This window comes from Rutilus rutilus (genome assembly GCF_951802725.1).
Source record: "Rutilus rutilus genome assembly, chromosome: 7".
Taxonomy (NCBI): Eukaryota; Metazoa; Chordata; class Actinopteri; order Cypriniformes; family Leuciscidae; genus Rutilus; species Rutilus rutilus.
Window position 1 is genome coordinate 44,838,090 of NC_140221.1, and position 14,336 is coordinate 44,852,425.

The 14,336-nt window shown below is 39.4% G+C and overlaps 1 protein-coding gene across 2 annotated transcripts in view; it reads left to right on the top strand.

Moving 5' to 3' along the window:
• mvb12ba (multivesicular body subunit 12Ba) overlaps nt 1-14,336 on the top strand; it is a 29,768-nt gene that overhangs the window by 3,742 nt on the left and 11,690 nt on the right. For both annotated transcript variants that reach the window (XM_084415486.1, XM_084415487.1), the window contains exons 2-4: nt 5,631-5,753; nt 11,542-11,649; nt 13,884-13,980. In XM_084415486.1, the coding sequence (XP_084271612.1) occupies nt 5,631-5,753; nt 11,542-11,649; nt 13,884-13,980 (328 nt within the window). The remainder of the gene's footprint in view (nt 1-5,630; nt 5,754-11,541; nt 11,650-13,883; nt 13,981-14,336) is intronic.

The following is a 14,336-nucleotide window of genomic DNA, read 5'->3' on the forward strand; positions in this document are numbered from 1 at the left end:
GCTTGAAGAACTCAAATACACCATATATTGTCGCAGTCGTGTGTTTATTGTCTTCATGTTTAATCAGCCAGATCGTTTCTATCTTCTTTTTGTTCCGCTACAGTGCTAGCTTCACCTTAGGGATTCCCTGAAAACATCATTATATTAGAAATATATGTCAAATGTGGAGTTTCTGCTCGAGGGTGTCCTCTGGCTCGCAGTGTGAATGAACAGACGTGTGTTAAGCGCTCACTAATGGTCACTCCATCCTATTTTGGGTAAATAATAGAAATGTATATGTGTTTCTTCTTCAGTGTACAGGAGTTTTCCCCCCAACCGTGGATGCAGAAGAAGTTCATATTTCATTTTTTGATTTTGCATTCCTCCTGAGTCCTGACAAACGTTCATCTATTGAAATGAATCCAGTCCAACTTCAGATTCTGAAAGTTCTGGTTATATGAACCCTACCCTAGGCTAAATGTTGCAATCACATTCACATAATTGATTACATATGCAGCCGCTGTGTATTTCAATGCTAGTTCAGCTTGGTTTAATCTTAATTAGTGATAGTGCTGGTTAAACTACTTTGGAGGCTCGATGTGCACAGCCCAGCATCCAGACCACTATGTTTCTGGCTATATAAATCATATGCATCAAATACGGAGGCTCCATAAATCAGAATATCAATGAATAATGAATGAATGGCTCAATAATAATGAAAGGATATTGGGAGCGTTCCACTATTTACCCCTTTTCTCAGCTGGGTTCTGCAATCCTCTTTCAGATCTTTAAAGGTACAGTATGTATTTTTTTTAGTTGTGTACTTACATTATCCCGACTGTTTCCAACAACTTTCAAACCAGGAGAAATTTGTAATTTAATTCGAAGACACGTCCCGTTTCTTTATTTCCGTTTTGTCGCCGTCAATGGCGTCATGTCCGCGTTCTCCCTGGTTTCCGCTCGTACAACCAGAGATAGTAACCAAGGCGACAGACGTGGACAACTGTGTAGTTCGCAATGTCTATTTGCACGCTGTTGTTGTTTCGTTCAAACATTATGGACCATGGCAAGCAGACTTTGCATAAAAAAGGAGAACTAAAACGAGAATCAATATCAGCGTGGTGTTTTCGAGATGCCGAGAGCTCCCATAGACAGTAACGTTATATAAACGAGAGCTCCACGTCCGAGACTTTGACCGCTCCTACATGTACTTTATTAAACAGGTGAGCACATTTACATAAAACTAATCAATGTTATATAGTTCAACAATGATAAAATGTTAGAATATGATCTGTATGTTATTCTAATGTTGATCTAGCTCACTGCTAGTCTCATACAGACAAACTAACACATACATTTAAACACATTCAAATGCAGTTTAGTGTGATAGTGTAATGTTAGACCAAGTGAAACAGCGCTGCGTTACCTCACAAGTTTAATTTGTCTAATAAACTGACCTGTGAGTAGTAATTCTGCACTTGCGTGTAGTTCGGTATGAAATGTCCATATTCCTTTTATATCCGCGGGACTCGCGTCGCGTGTGGAGCTGATAGCTGTCTCTTAGCAATCCCGAACTGCTTCATATCACAGTCATGATAAAAACATCGATGTATTTACTCATCCATAAACATCATTAGATCGGTCGGCTTGACGTTGACGAGAAGATCCATAATTCTTAGCAAGTGTTGCGTCATCAAACTATGCCTTTGTTATTGTAAGAGGTTAGCGACCCCTAGCGGCGAATTTTTTTTACATATTGTATGTTTAACATGTTTCTACTAACTTCTAACTATAACTAACTAAGATCAGACTAGTTTGTAGAGCATATTTTTTAGTAATTTAATTCAGAATTGTATAGGCCATTGCAATACAAGCTGGTTTTAATATAACAGTCAATTATTTAAATATAGGACTAACACAGTTCATATTCATAATTTCTCATAACTATTTGTAAAGTAAATAGTTTGAAACAGGAGCTTTGCAGTTTGTCGTTTCGATTGTTGATTATATTGTGAGTGCTCTTGTTTTGTTTTGTGTTTTGCATTGTTATAGTTTTGAAAAGTAAACTTTGTGCGAATATTATCCCATGCTCAAGCACTGACGCTACCGCTTTCTGGGTCGAAACCAGCAGGTTTAAGTGTTTTCTTGCCCAGAACAGCCTTTTCTTGGGTATAATTGAATTGGACCAAGTTGGGCATGTTATGAGTTGAAAAGGGGTTTATGAAATCTCAGTGTTATCTATGATTTAGGATGTTGCAGTCTTGATTCACATTAAACTAAACTACAATATATGATTTCCTTGACTGCATTCCTTCCCTGTTAACGAATGCAGTCTTTTCCTGTTGGGTTTTCTCACTGTTGACTCCTGAGATCATCGTGTCACACCTTTTTATTTTATTTTTAACACTCTCTCTTTGGCTCTATAGAGTTCTCACATGCTCTTGGTTTGATCTCACTCTCTTTCTTCTCCTCTCTCTGCTGTTTGCTTGGCTGCAATCTGCTTCCATGTGCACCAGTGATTTGACACAGCTTCTTTGTGGCTTGTTTGCAGAGCGCGGAGGGCAGGCCTGGTTGCCAAGGTTGCCTCCAAAGCGCTTAGCTTCATCCAAAGACTGTGAATCATTTGTATTCAGCAACATAACTCTTCAGATGCGCAGGAAGAACAAACCCTGACTCCAAAATCAGTTGATTTGTGAAGTGCATGATGGAGACGAGACCAGAATGCCTTTACAACCAGTAAATCAATCGCATATGTGACCGAATTGAACGTTAGGCAACTAAAAACGTCTTTAATTAGCCAATGCTATTAAATTGTAGGATTTCAGTCATCTGTGATTGAGTTAAAGGCAAAAAATAAGTTTGCCGCAATATAAATGAATTGCCTGCTGAGCTTTGCGCATCGTCGCTTGGCTGAGAGCGTCCTCTGTTGCTTTCTTTCACACACACACACACACACACACACACACACACACACACACACACACACACACACACACACACACACACACACACACACACACACACACACACACACACACACACACACACACACACACACACACACACACACACACACACACACACACACACACACACACACTTAACGTGAGAGAAAGAGAGAGACTTTCACACATGCCACGTAAAGAGAATTGACACGCTAGATTTAAATGCAGGGCTCGACAATAAGGACTGCCCGATGGCCAAGAGTTGACAGAACTATTACTGTCTATGATCGGGCCAGAGCTGCATCGTCATGAAAGTTGATCTTTTGCATATGTTTTTAAGCCTTGCCAATTTAAACATTCAAATAACTCAAAAAGTTATTGAAAAGCCCCAAAAGATAGCGAATTGAGCTCTCTTTCACGAACGGACAAATGCCCATCTTGGCGAGTATCCTAGTAAACATAGTCGATTATGTGTTAAGTGAACGGAAACAGTGGAGAAAGTAAACGCACGTGTAACAGTATCAGTGTACTGGATCTGTGCATTATGTCTTAAAGTGACAGCAGCCTAATATTCCTGCTGATGTCTGTGTTTTTAATGTTAATTACACAACAAAAGACTCACTGTAAAAATACAAAAAATCACTTAATGCTCTTGACTGAATAACTTTCGTAACTTGAGGACTGTAACTTAAGTAACTGTAATAAGGATTCATCTATATTTACTTTATGCAGTGTTATTTTACATTTGCTTATTATATTTGCTTATTACTATACTTTTTGGCTCACTGCCACTGGGACTGGTAGATGAAACAATCCACCAGCCAAGCATATTTTTTTACCGGCCAAAATAGAAAAACAGCCTTTTTTTTGTCATGTATACATTAATTTCAGTACATTTAATTGAGATAATAAGGTATTATGTTGAAAACAAACATAAAAAAAAATTGTCCAGGGCAAAATTTGAAATGTATAATAAAAAAAATCAATATATTGATCAAAATGAGAGAAATATATGAAATGTTACTATCATTGGGGTGAAATAAAAACATTAATTAAGCCATTTAATATTTTATTTTGCGGTTTAACCCGTCAAAATAAAAGTTTGGTTTTTCTGCGACAGAAATATATTACTCTTGTACAGTATAAATCCGGAATCCAGAAGAATTTTAACGGGAAAAACGGAATTAACTCTCATACGTTAAACTAGGCATCTTGTAAAGTGTGCTTATCCTTAAGGTTAGCTGCATTAACATTTTAGCTTTCTTGTTTTTTTCCCCTCCCTCTTCTTCACATTAATGTTCCTATAACATTATCTGTTCATAAAATAGGTATCGAAAAAAAGTATTGTTCAGGAACCGGTATGGAAGTCATGGTATCGGTACCCTACAAATCAATAATATTACTGAATATTAAGTGTCTTTTACACTGCACACACTCATGCCTATCAGTTTCTCCTCAACTCTTTGTTTAATCTGTTGATCTCTGGTAGACATGCCAGTTTTCCACTTTTACCCCCAAGACTATTTACATTTTAGAGTAACGTGTAAGTTCTTGTTCACTGTAAGCTCTCTGACGCTCTGGAAGTGTGTTTACTCATCTCAAAGACTTCATTATCAGAATCCCGCTAATTGTAATAGTCTTGGAATTGAGATAATTTTCCCTTGAAGTAGTTAGCGTGTAAGATTAGAGGAACAGTTGATAAGGGAAGGACGTGTTTCGTTGGACGTGTTGCTTGTCGTCTGGCTCAATGTTTCGTCTCCTCCCTCTTGTGCCTTTCCATCTAGACTCTTGATCTATTCTGCAGAATATTGTTCTCTGTTCGAACATGTCTTTTACACAGCGACTTGGTTTCATTTGTCAGCTTGTCTTCATGTTTTGGCAGTGTTGTCATGTTTTTATTCTGCTCTGCGTTGTCTCACAGATATGTTTGGGTATCAGCTTGAGTACATGTGAACATTGTAGTAAGTGTGCTGACTTTCAAAGATCTTTTCTATTACTAACAGTAACAAACCATATAGGCCATAATTGGCATAATTTTATGAAATTAAGCATTATGGAAATGAACTGGAATGAACTAAATCATGAAAAATAGAAGTCTAGGCTATAGATTATTTGTGTGTTTGACATATAATAGTGATTCAAAGAACCCAGAGTGGATAGTTTTATCTTTTTCCTTTTCCAAGTCCTTAAATAAATGTTGTGGATTGTCACCCTCATCTATAAATATCCGAGTAAAATCAAGTACATTTGTTCCAGGGTAAATTCACTTAATCTCATTTACATTTATGTATTGATTCAGGTCATTGTAGTGTCATTACTAGCAACTGAAATGTTCACCTTAGGTAATTGGATTGTGTACGTTAGAAACATTGTTTTCACTTTCGAACGAGAACTTTCTCCTTTTAGTACGTGTTTGCCTCCATTGCAGTCTCTGTAGTTTTTAATCACATTGCTGCATAATTTAACTTCTTTTTAAAGTGTCATTGTATTAGCACATCCTACTGAAAGTCATGCTGCTCATGGAAATCCCCGGTTCATTCCTATGGGATGTTGTGAGGTAGCAACCGAAACCAAGGGTAGAGTCTAACAAAAGTTAATTTGCTTTTGTAGACAAAACAAACACTATTTAGGCTGATCCGACATGTTCTGTCAAGTGGTTCGTTGTTTAGCGTGTAAATGTTTTCAACGGCGCTTTTCTCTTCTCAGAATTCCTCCATGATGCCTGAGGTACGGGACCTTTCCGACGCCCTGCCAGAGATGCCCATGGACCCGATCACGGGCGTAGGAGTCGTGGCCTCGAGAAACAGAGCTCCCACCGGCTATGATGTGGTGAGTGTGTCCTATACAGTTATGCAGAGGGTGAAGATAGCGTAGAAAGTGCATTAGGAAGGAAAACTCTTTGTTCCTCCAGAAGCATTTGTCAATAAATGACATCTGTTCTTCTAGTTTTTTGGGGGGTTTGGTGTAGTGCCTAGCATGCTGTTTCTACGCTAGACACTATTGCTGTATTAAAAAACCTAGTGAGACATAGATTAATAGGGGTTTCTCAATGATGCCAGATAGGCGGGCCAGAGGCGAGCTATACAGAAGACGACAGCGCTGTGACATCGAAGTCATTAGTAAACATTGCAAGATGGCTATGGATGAACACCAGTTGCTACAATGAACGAGTTAGACTTGGCTTTTTATCTAAAAGAGGAACAGAAGACGGCGCTCGAATCCTTCCTTTGCAAGAAGGACATTTTTGCTGTTTTGCCGACCGGATACAGAGTCTAATCTACCAGTTAGCTCCGCTGGTAGCTAAGGTATGGGGCTTGTTGTGATTGGTCGTAGTGTTATCCAATTGCGTGCAGTGAGATTTTCAAATGCATGCTTGGTGCCGCCCCTCGAGCTGGCCGAGTTTTATTAGTCAAAACCAGACCATTAATCTTTCAGATTTAGGTCTGGATTTCCAGGCTAGTAATATACTGATACACATGTGCTTTCCTTCTTGACTGTTTACATTCGCTTAAAGGGATACTCCACTTTTTTCGGAAATATGCTCATTTTACAACTCCCCCAGAGTTAAACAGATGAGTTTTACCGTTTTAGAATCCATTCAGCCGAACTCCGGGTCTGACGGTACCATGGGGCCGTAGCATGGGTGCAGCAGGCGTAGTGATATGACGCAGCGCCTGAAAATAGGTCTAATAGGTTAGACAAACTTAGTCCCGGTCACGTTGGAAGAAGTTACCGAGCTGGGGACTATTTTTAGGCGCTGCGTCATATCACTACGCCTGCTGCACTCATGGTACAGCCGCACAGTTCCTTGATTATTACGCTGGAATGAGAGTATAGTTCCTAGCCATATAGGCTTAGAAAATCGCAACTTTTCATTTTCCGTCGATCTTAGTATACGGTTTAACTACAGAAGAGTCAAGTTTTAAATAGGAAAAATATTGAAACTCTTTGGTCATTTTGAAAGAAATGCTACTGGACTCGTCTGAATCAATGATCTATGCTAAGCTATGCTAAAAGTGGTACCATCAGACCCGGAGTTCGGCTGAATGGATTCTAAAACGGTAAAACTCATCTGTTTAACTCTGGGGGAGTTGTAAAATGAGCATATTTCCGAAAAAAGTGGAGTATCCCTTTAAGACATAAATGCCTGTTTACAAGGATCCTTGCAAAGAGGGACATTTGGAAACATTAGTGTGTGTATTTGACCGTTCAAGCTTAATAAGTCGCCAAAAAGAACTCAGTACTCGCATGAGCAGTGATTTATGCGCGCGTGTTTCAGGTGTGCACTCGGACAGTGCACGTAAATGTGAGTGAAACAGACTGCTGTAATATGACATGCCTTGTGTAATCGTTGATATGTAATACTAGAACGATGTTGGATGTATTTCTCTTTACAGTTAATATCAACAAAGAGCCCTGGAGACATGCACACAAACCATGTTGATCTCCGTTGCAGAAAATCCCTTGTCATAGTGTTCACAGTCAACGGGCTGGGAGAAATACGATCTGTGTGTGGTTTAAAGGCTCACAGCTATGCGGGCGATATCTACGTAATCACACCACCTGAACCATCAAGGAGACGTCTTTAAGAATGTGTTTGCGTACAGTGTCAACGTTCTGTAACATCTATTTCATTTTGTAAGATCTCCCGGAGACCGTTTTCCCAAAACCTTTTGGAAAAATGCCACAGCATAGCGTAGGATCGTCAGGATTAATGTTTTACATGTCGCACCTCATGAATAGCCTGACATGAACGTCGCATAACACCTTAGAAAGTACATTTCTGCTCACAGGCCCAGTTTCTGACGTTTTGTGCCGGAATTTTTTCTTTTTTGCACCATTGCATTTGTGTTTTTTTGGGCAGGAACTCGCACACGATCTGGATCTACTTTGGCAACAGAAGACGCAGTGGGGTTGTTGTGTTTCCTTTAGCCGTCCCGGTCGTTGTCGTCACTCCAGCGCAGAGCTTAACAAAGCTTCCTGTGTGGATTGCGAGAGTGTGTGAAAGCAGGGTCTGTTGATAGCACCCATTCCACCCCCAAAATGTCTTCTCAAATGGCAGAATCGCTGTAGTCTACACGCAACGCATCAGAACTAGAACAGAAATCTGTTGTTTCCACCACTAACAGTGAGCTACTTGTGTCTTTCTGTCTGTTCAATATCAAACTACAGAAGTCTGAGGTTTGACTCTTGGACAACCCCTAAAATCTGGGCTCTTCAATGACTTCGTTGAGTCATTACTTTGTCACATATCCTTCCAAGGTGTCTTTTAATTGGTTCAAATGAATGTAGGCATTGTTATTTGCTTGTTGTTTACAGACAATATCTATCTCATTTTAATTATTAATATCAAACTGCCTTCATCAATTTCAAATTTCCTTTAAAGATAGGCAAAGAAAGGGTTTCAATATTCATCCAATTTTAGTATACAGGTGAAACTCGAAAAATTTGAATATCGTGCAAAAGTTCGTGTATTTCAGTAATTCAATTTAAAAGGTGAAACTAATATATTTAGTATATATAACTATATACATATGCATGATTGTACTTTTCAGAGGGCCGGCATTTCTGTATTTAAAATCCTTTTTTTTTATTGATTTCATGTAATATTCAAATTTTCTGAGATTTTGAATTTGGGGTTTTCATAAGCTGTAAGCCATAATCATCAAAATTATAACTTTTGCACGATATTCACATTTTTCGAGTTTCACCTGTACATTGGTACAGATGTTATGAATATTATGAGAGTGTTATGCCTGTCTTTTTGCATCACTAACGATTGATTTAGCTAATTAATGGTGCTTTCAAAGTAAAGCATTATTATTATTGTTCAGTCTTTGGCATTTAAACAAATTGAATGGTTAGCGACTTCTTTTTATATGAAGTTAGCTGATACTGAGCAGGACAACGACAAAGTTTGGTGCAATTTTACAGTTTTAGTACAGCAGGAATTAGGAAATACAGAAATAGAGGAAGTACCATTTTAGCTAGCCTTGACTTCTTACCTACTGGCCTTGCATTTGCTTCCTCAAAGCAGCGTAGGCCATGGGCAGAGAATCGGAAGATAAAGCTCAGTCTTCAATGGGGTCCCATTTTTTTCTTTTTCATGCCAAATTATATCATCAATGTGAGTGAAATGTTTGTTTGAAAAATGAACATGAATTTGCGTCTCAGTATTTGGATTGTGTCTCTTTTGCTTTGATGACAGCGGCATTTGAGCTACGTGAAAAAATGTGATGATCATGTTTTCCAGGTTTTATAGAGCATCTTGAGCCTCAATGGAAGCCAGAACTTAAGATCACATGGTCAATGTCACAAATTTACTTACGTTTCAGTCACCTAGAAATAGTGCCGGAAATTGAAGATTGAATTTTCAAATTCATAAAACCCTTTAAAATCACAAATTTCAAGTCTCAGACATTTTAATCCCAACATATATCCCTCAGACTTCTTTTCTGTGCATTCTTTTATTAAAATATAACTGACACTAATAATATATCATATATTTGGTGTATAAATAAGCAAGTCCGGCCCTAAAAGGGATACTTCACCGATTAGCATTAAGCTTTGTATCAGTAGAAACCCGGTAGTATTCTGGAATGGCCGTGCTTCCCTCCCTCATGTCCCCCTGAGACGACAGATTTCTGTATTGTGTGTCTGGAAAAAAACCTCAGATGACGCAAAAATCATAATTTAGCATCATCTGAGGCTTTTCTGTCCATAGGCGAGAGACTCCAGCCAGTAGGAGGAGCTCGTTCCGCATGTGTTCAACCCGCCCATAGGGGGATCTCACGATAAAACGCCGTCTTTTCAGTTTCGACTCGACTAGTAGCCTAGCTGTGTCATTTCCTCCGATACTGCCCTCTGTAACCGGTAGGCGTGGCTTGGGAGTGGCCTCGTAGGGCAGCGAAGCAAGTGCATTCTGGGAGTTGTTGTCTTCCATCCACATGAGCCAGTAATACATTTTCTGTCTTTTCTCAGTCTAGAAGGCACCAACTTCTAAAATAATTTCACATTTCTACTACATAAATGACCCAATTTAAATACACATTCATCTTTCCAGCGGCAAAATATACCTTTAATGCTGCATCACTTCAGACAGTGGTCTTTCCCTAACACTTGTGTGCCATTTTACCCGCTCATTGTTCAGTCGTGTTTGTCGAGTGGCTTGTGGGAAGCCAGCTGCTATGGCACGACTGATGGGTGGCTGTTTGTGTGGGCAGCTCATGCTGTTTATTGAGCAAGCATGCATGTTGACTGCTGTTGAGATGGACTGTACAGTTAGCGCTAACCATCTCCATGTGCTCCATACATGCTTTTTTTTATTGGCAGAACTTCTCAAAAGATCTTCTTTAAAAGCCTTTCTGAGATGTTGCGTCTTTTTATATCTATCCTCCTAAAATCATCACCACTAAAGGAACATCTAGATACTCCGTAATCAACCTTACTAATCGACTAGTTTGTTGTACATCTAAGCAACTTCTAGAATTTTTTTTGACTCCTTCTAATCTGTTCTTCTTATTATTGAGGGTAGGAATTTCCCAGAAGCCCTTGAGAAGCTAATTAAAGTCTGTTATAAATTAGGAACTCGTTTGAACTAAATCAGGCCTTTTTTTCTGATGGATTATTAATGTGAATACATGTTTTGTCATATATTGGCTCATGGCTGTCGTACTGAATGAATTATTTGTTTATCCTTTTAAGAACAGAATCATGACCAGCTGACCTTCACAGATCACATTTCAAAGACAGCTCGATCATGCAGGTTTGCGCTGCACAACATCAGGAAGATCAGACCTTTCCTAACTGAGCACGCAACACAACTCCTCGTCCAGGCCCTGGTCATTTCTAGGCTTGACTACTGCAATGCTCTTCTGGCCGGACTTCCAGCATGTGCTACCAAACCTCTTCAGATGATCCAGAATGCTGCAGCTCGTCTTGTCTTCAACGAGCCCAAGAGGGCCCACGTCACCCCTCTGTTAATCTCTCTGCACTGGCTACCTCTCGCTGCTCGCATCAAGTTCAAGGCATTGACGCTTGCTTACAGATCTATCACAGGCTCAGCTCCCTCCTACCTTCACTCACTCCTACGAGTCTACATCCCTACCAGACGCCTACGATCAATCAACAAGCGACGTCTCGTGGTTCCATCACAGAAAGCCACAAGATCACTTTCCAGATCATTCTCATTCACAGTTCCATGCTGGTGGAACACTCTCCCCACCCTCATCCGGAATGCTGAATCCCTGACAACATTCAAAAAACAGCTGAAAACCCATCTCTTCCATGAGCACCTAAACTCATAAAAAAAAAAAAAAAAAAAAAAAAAAAAAAAAAAACCTTTCCCTTAAAATCCCACTTATCATGCTTATGCTACTCTGAATAATGCCTGAACTTCGTATTCTGAACACTTCTTGCGTTGTTGTTGTCTTTTGCCTCTTCATGATGACTCGCTTAATTTAGTCCTGATTTGTAAGTCGCTTTGGATAAAAGCGTCTGCTAAATGACTAAATGTAAAATGTAAATGTAAAATGTAAGCAAGTAACCTTCTGCAAATGGAAAAACAAATGTTATTATAATGCATAATCAAATCAGTTTTTCTTTTCATTCCTTTTAGGTTGCACAAACCACAGATGGGATTGATGCAGACTTGTGGAAAGATGGCCTGTTCAAATCCAAGGTGACCCGCTATCTGTGCTTCACCAGAGCATTCTCCAAAGAGAACGTGAGTCATGCCTTCAGTGCTTTAGTAGATTATTTATTTTAATTATGGTCACATTTTACAAATATTTCTAGTCCAAGATGCTGATTGGTTAAAGTCGGCATGAAACGGACGTGGCAATCGACTTCCCTATTGTGAAGTATATCTGAGTGAAACTGAGTGTTGGGTGGGACTTTATTTTGTCCCGGGGAATTGATTGGATAATTGGATTGTTGTGGATCGTTATTGGTCGAACTTATGAGAGTGACGGGTTGTCCTGCCCTCGCGCCAGTAAACACATCATTAGAGAAGAGAAATATATCATGCCTAACAACACCTTATTTACAATATTGCACAACCCATTTGCTTAAAGGGATACTTCAGGATTTAGCATTAAGCTTTGTATTAGTAGAAAACCTGTAGTATTTTCGAATTACCGTGCTTTCCACCCTCATGTCCCCCTGAGACGAGAGATTTATGTATTTTTTGTCTGGAAAAAATCCTCAGATGATGCAAAAATCATCATTTAGCGTCATCGGAGGATTTTTTGGCCAGAGGCTAAAGACCACAGCCAGTAGGAGGAGCTGTCCCGCATGTTTTCATCCCGCCCATAGGAGGGTGGGATCTCACTCACAGAATATACACACAGTGTCAGCCGTCTTTCTTTGGAAGCTAAGCTAGCAGGCTCTTGTTCTGTGGAGAAAGCTGAGTAGTAGGGGTTACCATCCTCTTTTTCCCGGACATGTCCGGCCGTCTAAATCCAGGATTCGACTTTTGCTTTCTGCAGTCGCCATTCAGTCGTTTACATGCACACCTTTTGTTTCAATCTAACTGAATTCATTCCGATTGGTGAATCTGAATGTAATGTTTACATGAACGCTAAACAAGTGATCGTTGATGTGCGATTTAACATTGCTAAGAAAATTCCCGCTCATCAGTAATCACGCCACCGGCCTCGCGCCGTTCTCCCCCGGCCCTCAGCCTCGTCCTGCTCGCCACAGTAAGCATGATGAATGGCGACTGTAGAACGCAAAAGCCGAATCCCGGACATTTTGGGCGATCTCAAAATCCCGGGCAGACTCGTCACGGAGACTCACTAGTAGCCTAGCCTTGTTGTTTTCAACTGCGCTCTCTTACCGGTAGGCGTGGCTTGGGAGTGGCCTCGTAGAGCAGCGAAGCAAGTGCATTCTGGGAGTTGGTGTCTTTCATCCACATGAGCCAAAAATACATTTTCTGGCTTTTCTCAGTCTAGAAAGCTCCAAATTCAAAAATAATTTCACATTTCTTCTACATAGATGACCTATTTTAAATATACATTCATTTTTCCAGAGGTGAAGTATTATCCCTTTGAGCAACTTCAGTTTAAAGGCCAAAAACGGGGATGAACTTTTAAATATCCAGAGCATGTTCATCATGACGGAGTGTTTATAGAGGCTAATATATTATATCTTGTTAGAGTTGAAATGATCTCTGTAATATGTCACAGGATCTCTTCTATTTGTTTTTGTTCATGAAAACAAAGCCGTTCCTCTTCCTTCTGTCCCTGCGGGGTTTAGTCTAATTCTTTCTTCTCAGGCAAACCAAAGCGGAAAAAGAGCTTTAAAATAATGTTTGTGGTTTTTGGTACAAGAAATCTTGATTACATTACTATTATTATGATGATGATGATGGTTCATATAAATATTGTATGCTAGGGGGTTGCGCAATATATCGAAATATCGCAAATGTATATATCGCAACGGCTTGCAATAACTGGGGTCATGAACAAAAGACAAAGAGAAAATCACTTATTAACTTTTGTAGCTTTAATAAGAGTCAGAATATATTTAATTCATAGTGAGAACTAAGCAGTGTTTATTTTTACGTTTGATTATTCAGTTTCTGTTGTTAAATAAACCTAATGTAGGTCTACCTGAAACCTAATGTTAAAATAACACTTCTTATGCTACTGTAAAACACTGCTGTTCACGTTCAGAAGTTGTAGGGATTTGTTCTTGTCACAAACAGAATGTGAAACACATATGTAGGTTATATAATTTTAAATATATTTGTAAGATAATTTACGTTTATTTTACACACTTGTCGTATCGAATATCGCATTATTTAATGAATTATCGCATATCGCATTTTTCTCCAATATCGTGCAGCCCTATTGTTTGCTTATGTGTTAGAAATAATAATAAATCCCAAAGCATGCAACCCAAGGCCATGGCTAGAGATGTGGTCTATTGACATGATTCTCCTGGATCTCTCCACAGAGTCATTTGGGAAATGTGCTCGTAGACATGAAGCTCATCGACATCAAGGACACGCTGCCTGTGGGATTCATTCCCATTCAGGAAACCGTGGACACACGTAAGAGCCCACATCTCCTCTTGATCATTTTACAACAGCTATTTCAGCCAGATCACAACTGATGCGTCTTCAAAACCACATTTTCTAATTGATATGCACAGCATCCCAGGGTGGATTTGACGTTGAAATATGAATACTTTTGAAGTGTTTTTCAGAATGCTAAATGTGAAATCGCTCTTGCATAGCGAGCTGCGTTTGTGTTCACATACTTCACATACTTGTTTGGTATATTTCAGGCTTAAATGTGATCATTTCACATACTTGTTTTGTATATTTCAGGCTTAAATGTGATCATTTCATACTCTCCCTGAAATCACACTATATGTTTGCACAGACACTCAAGATATTAAACGGTT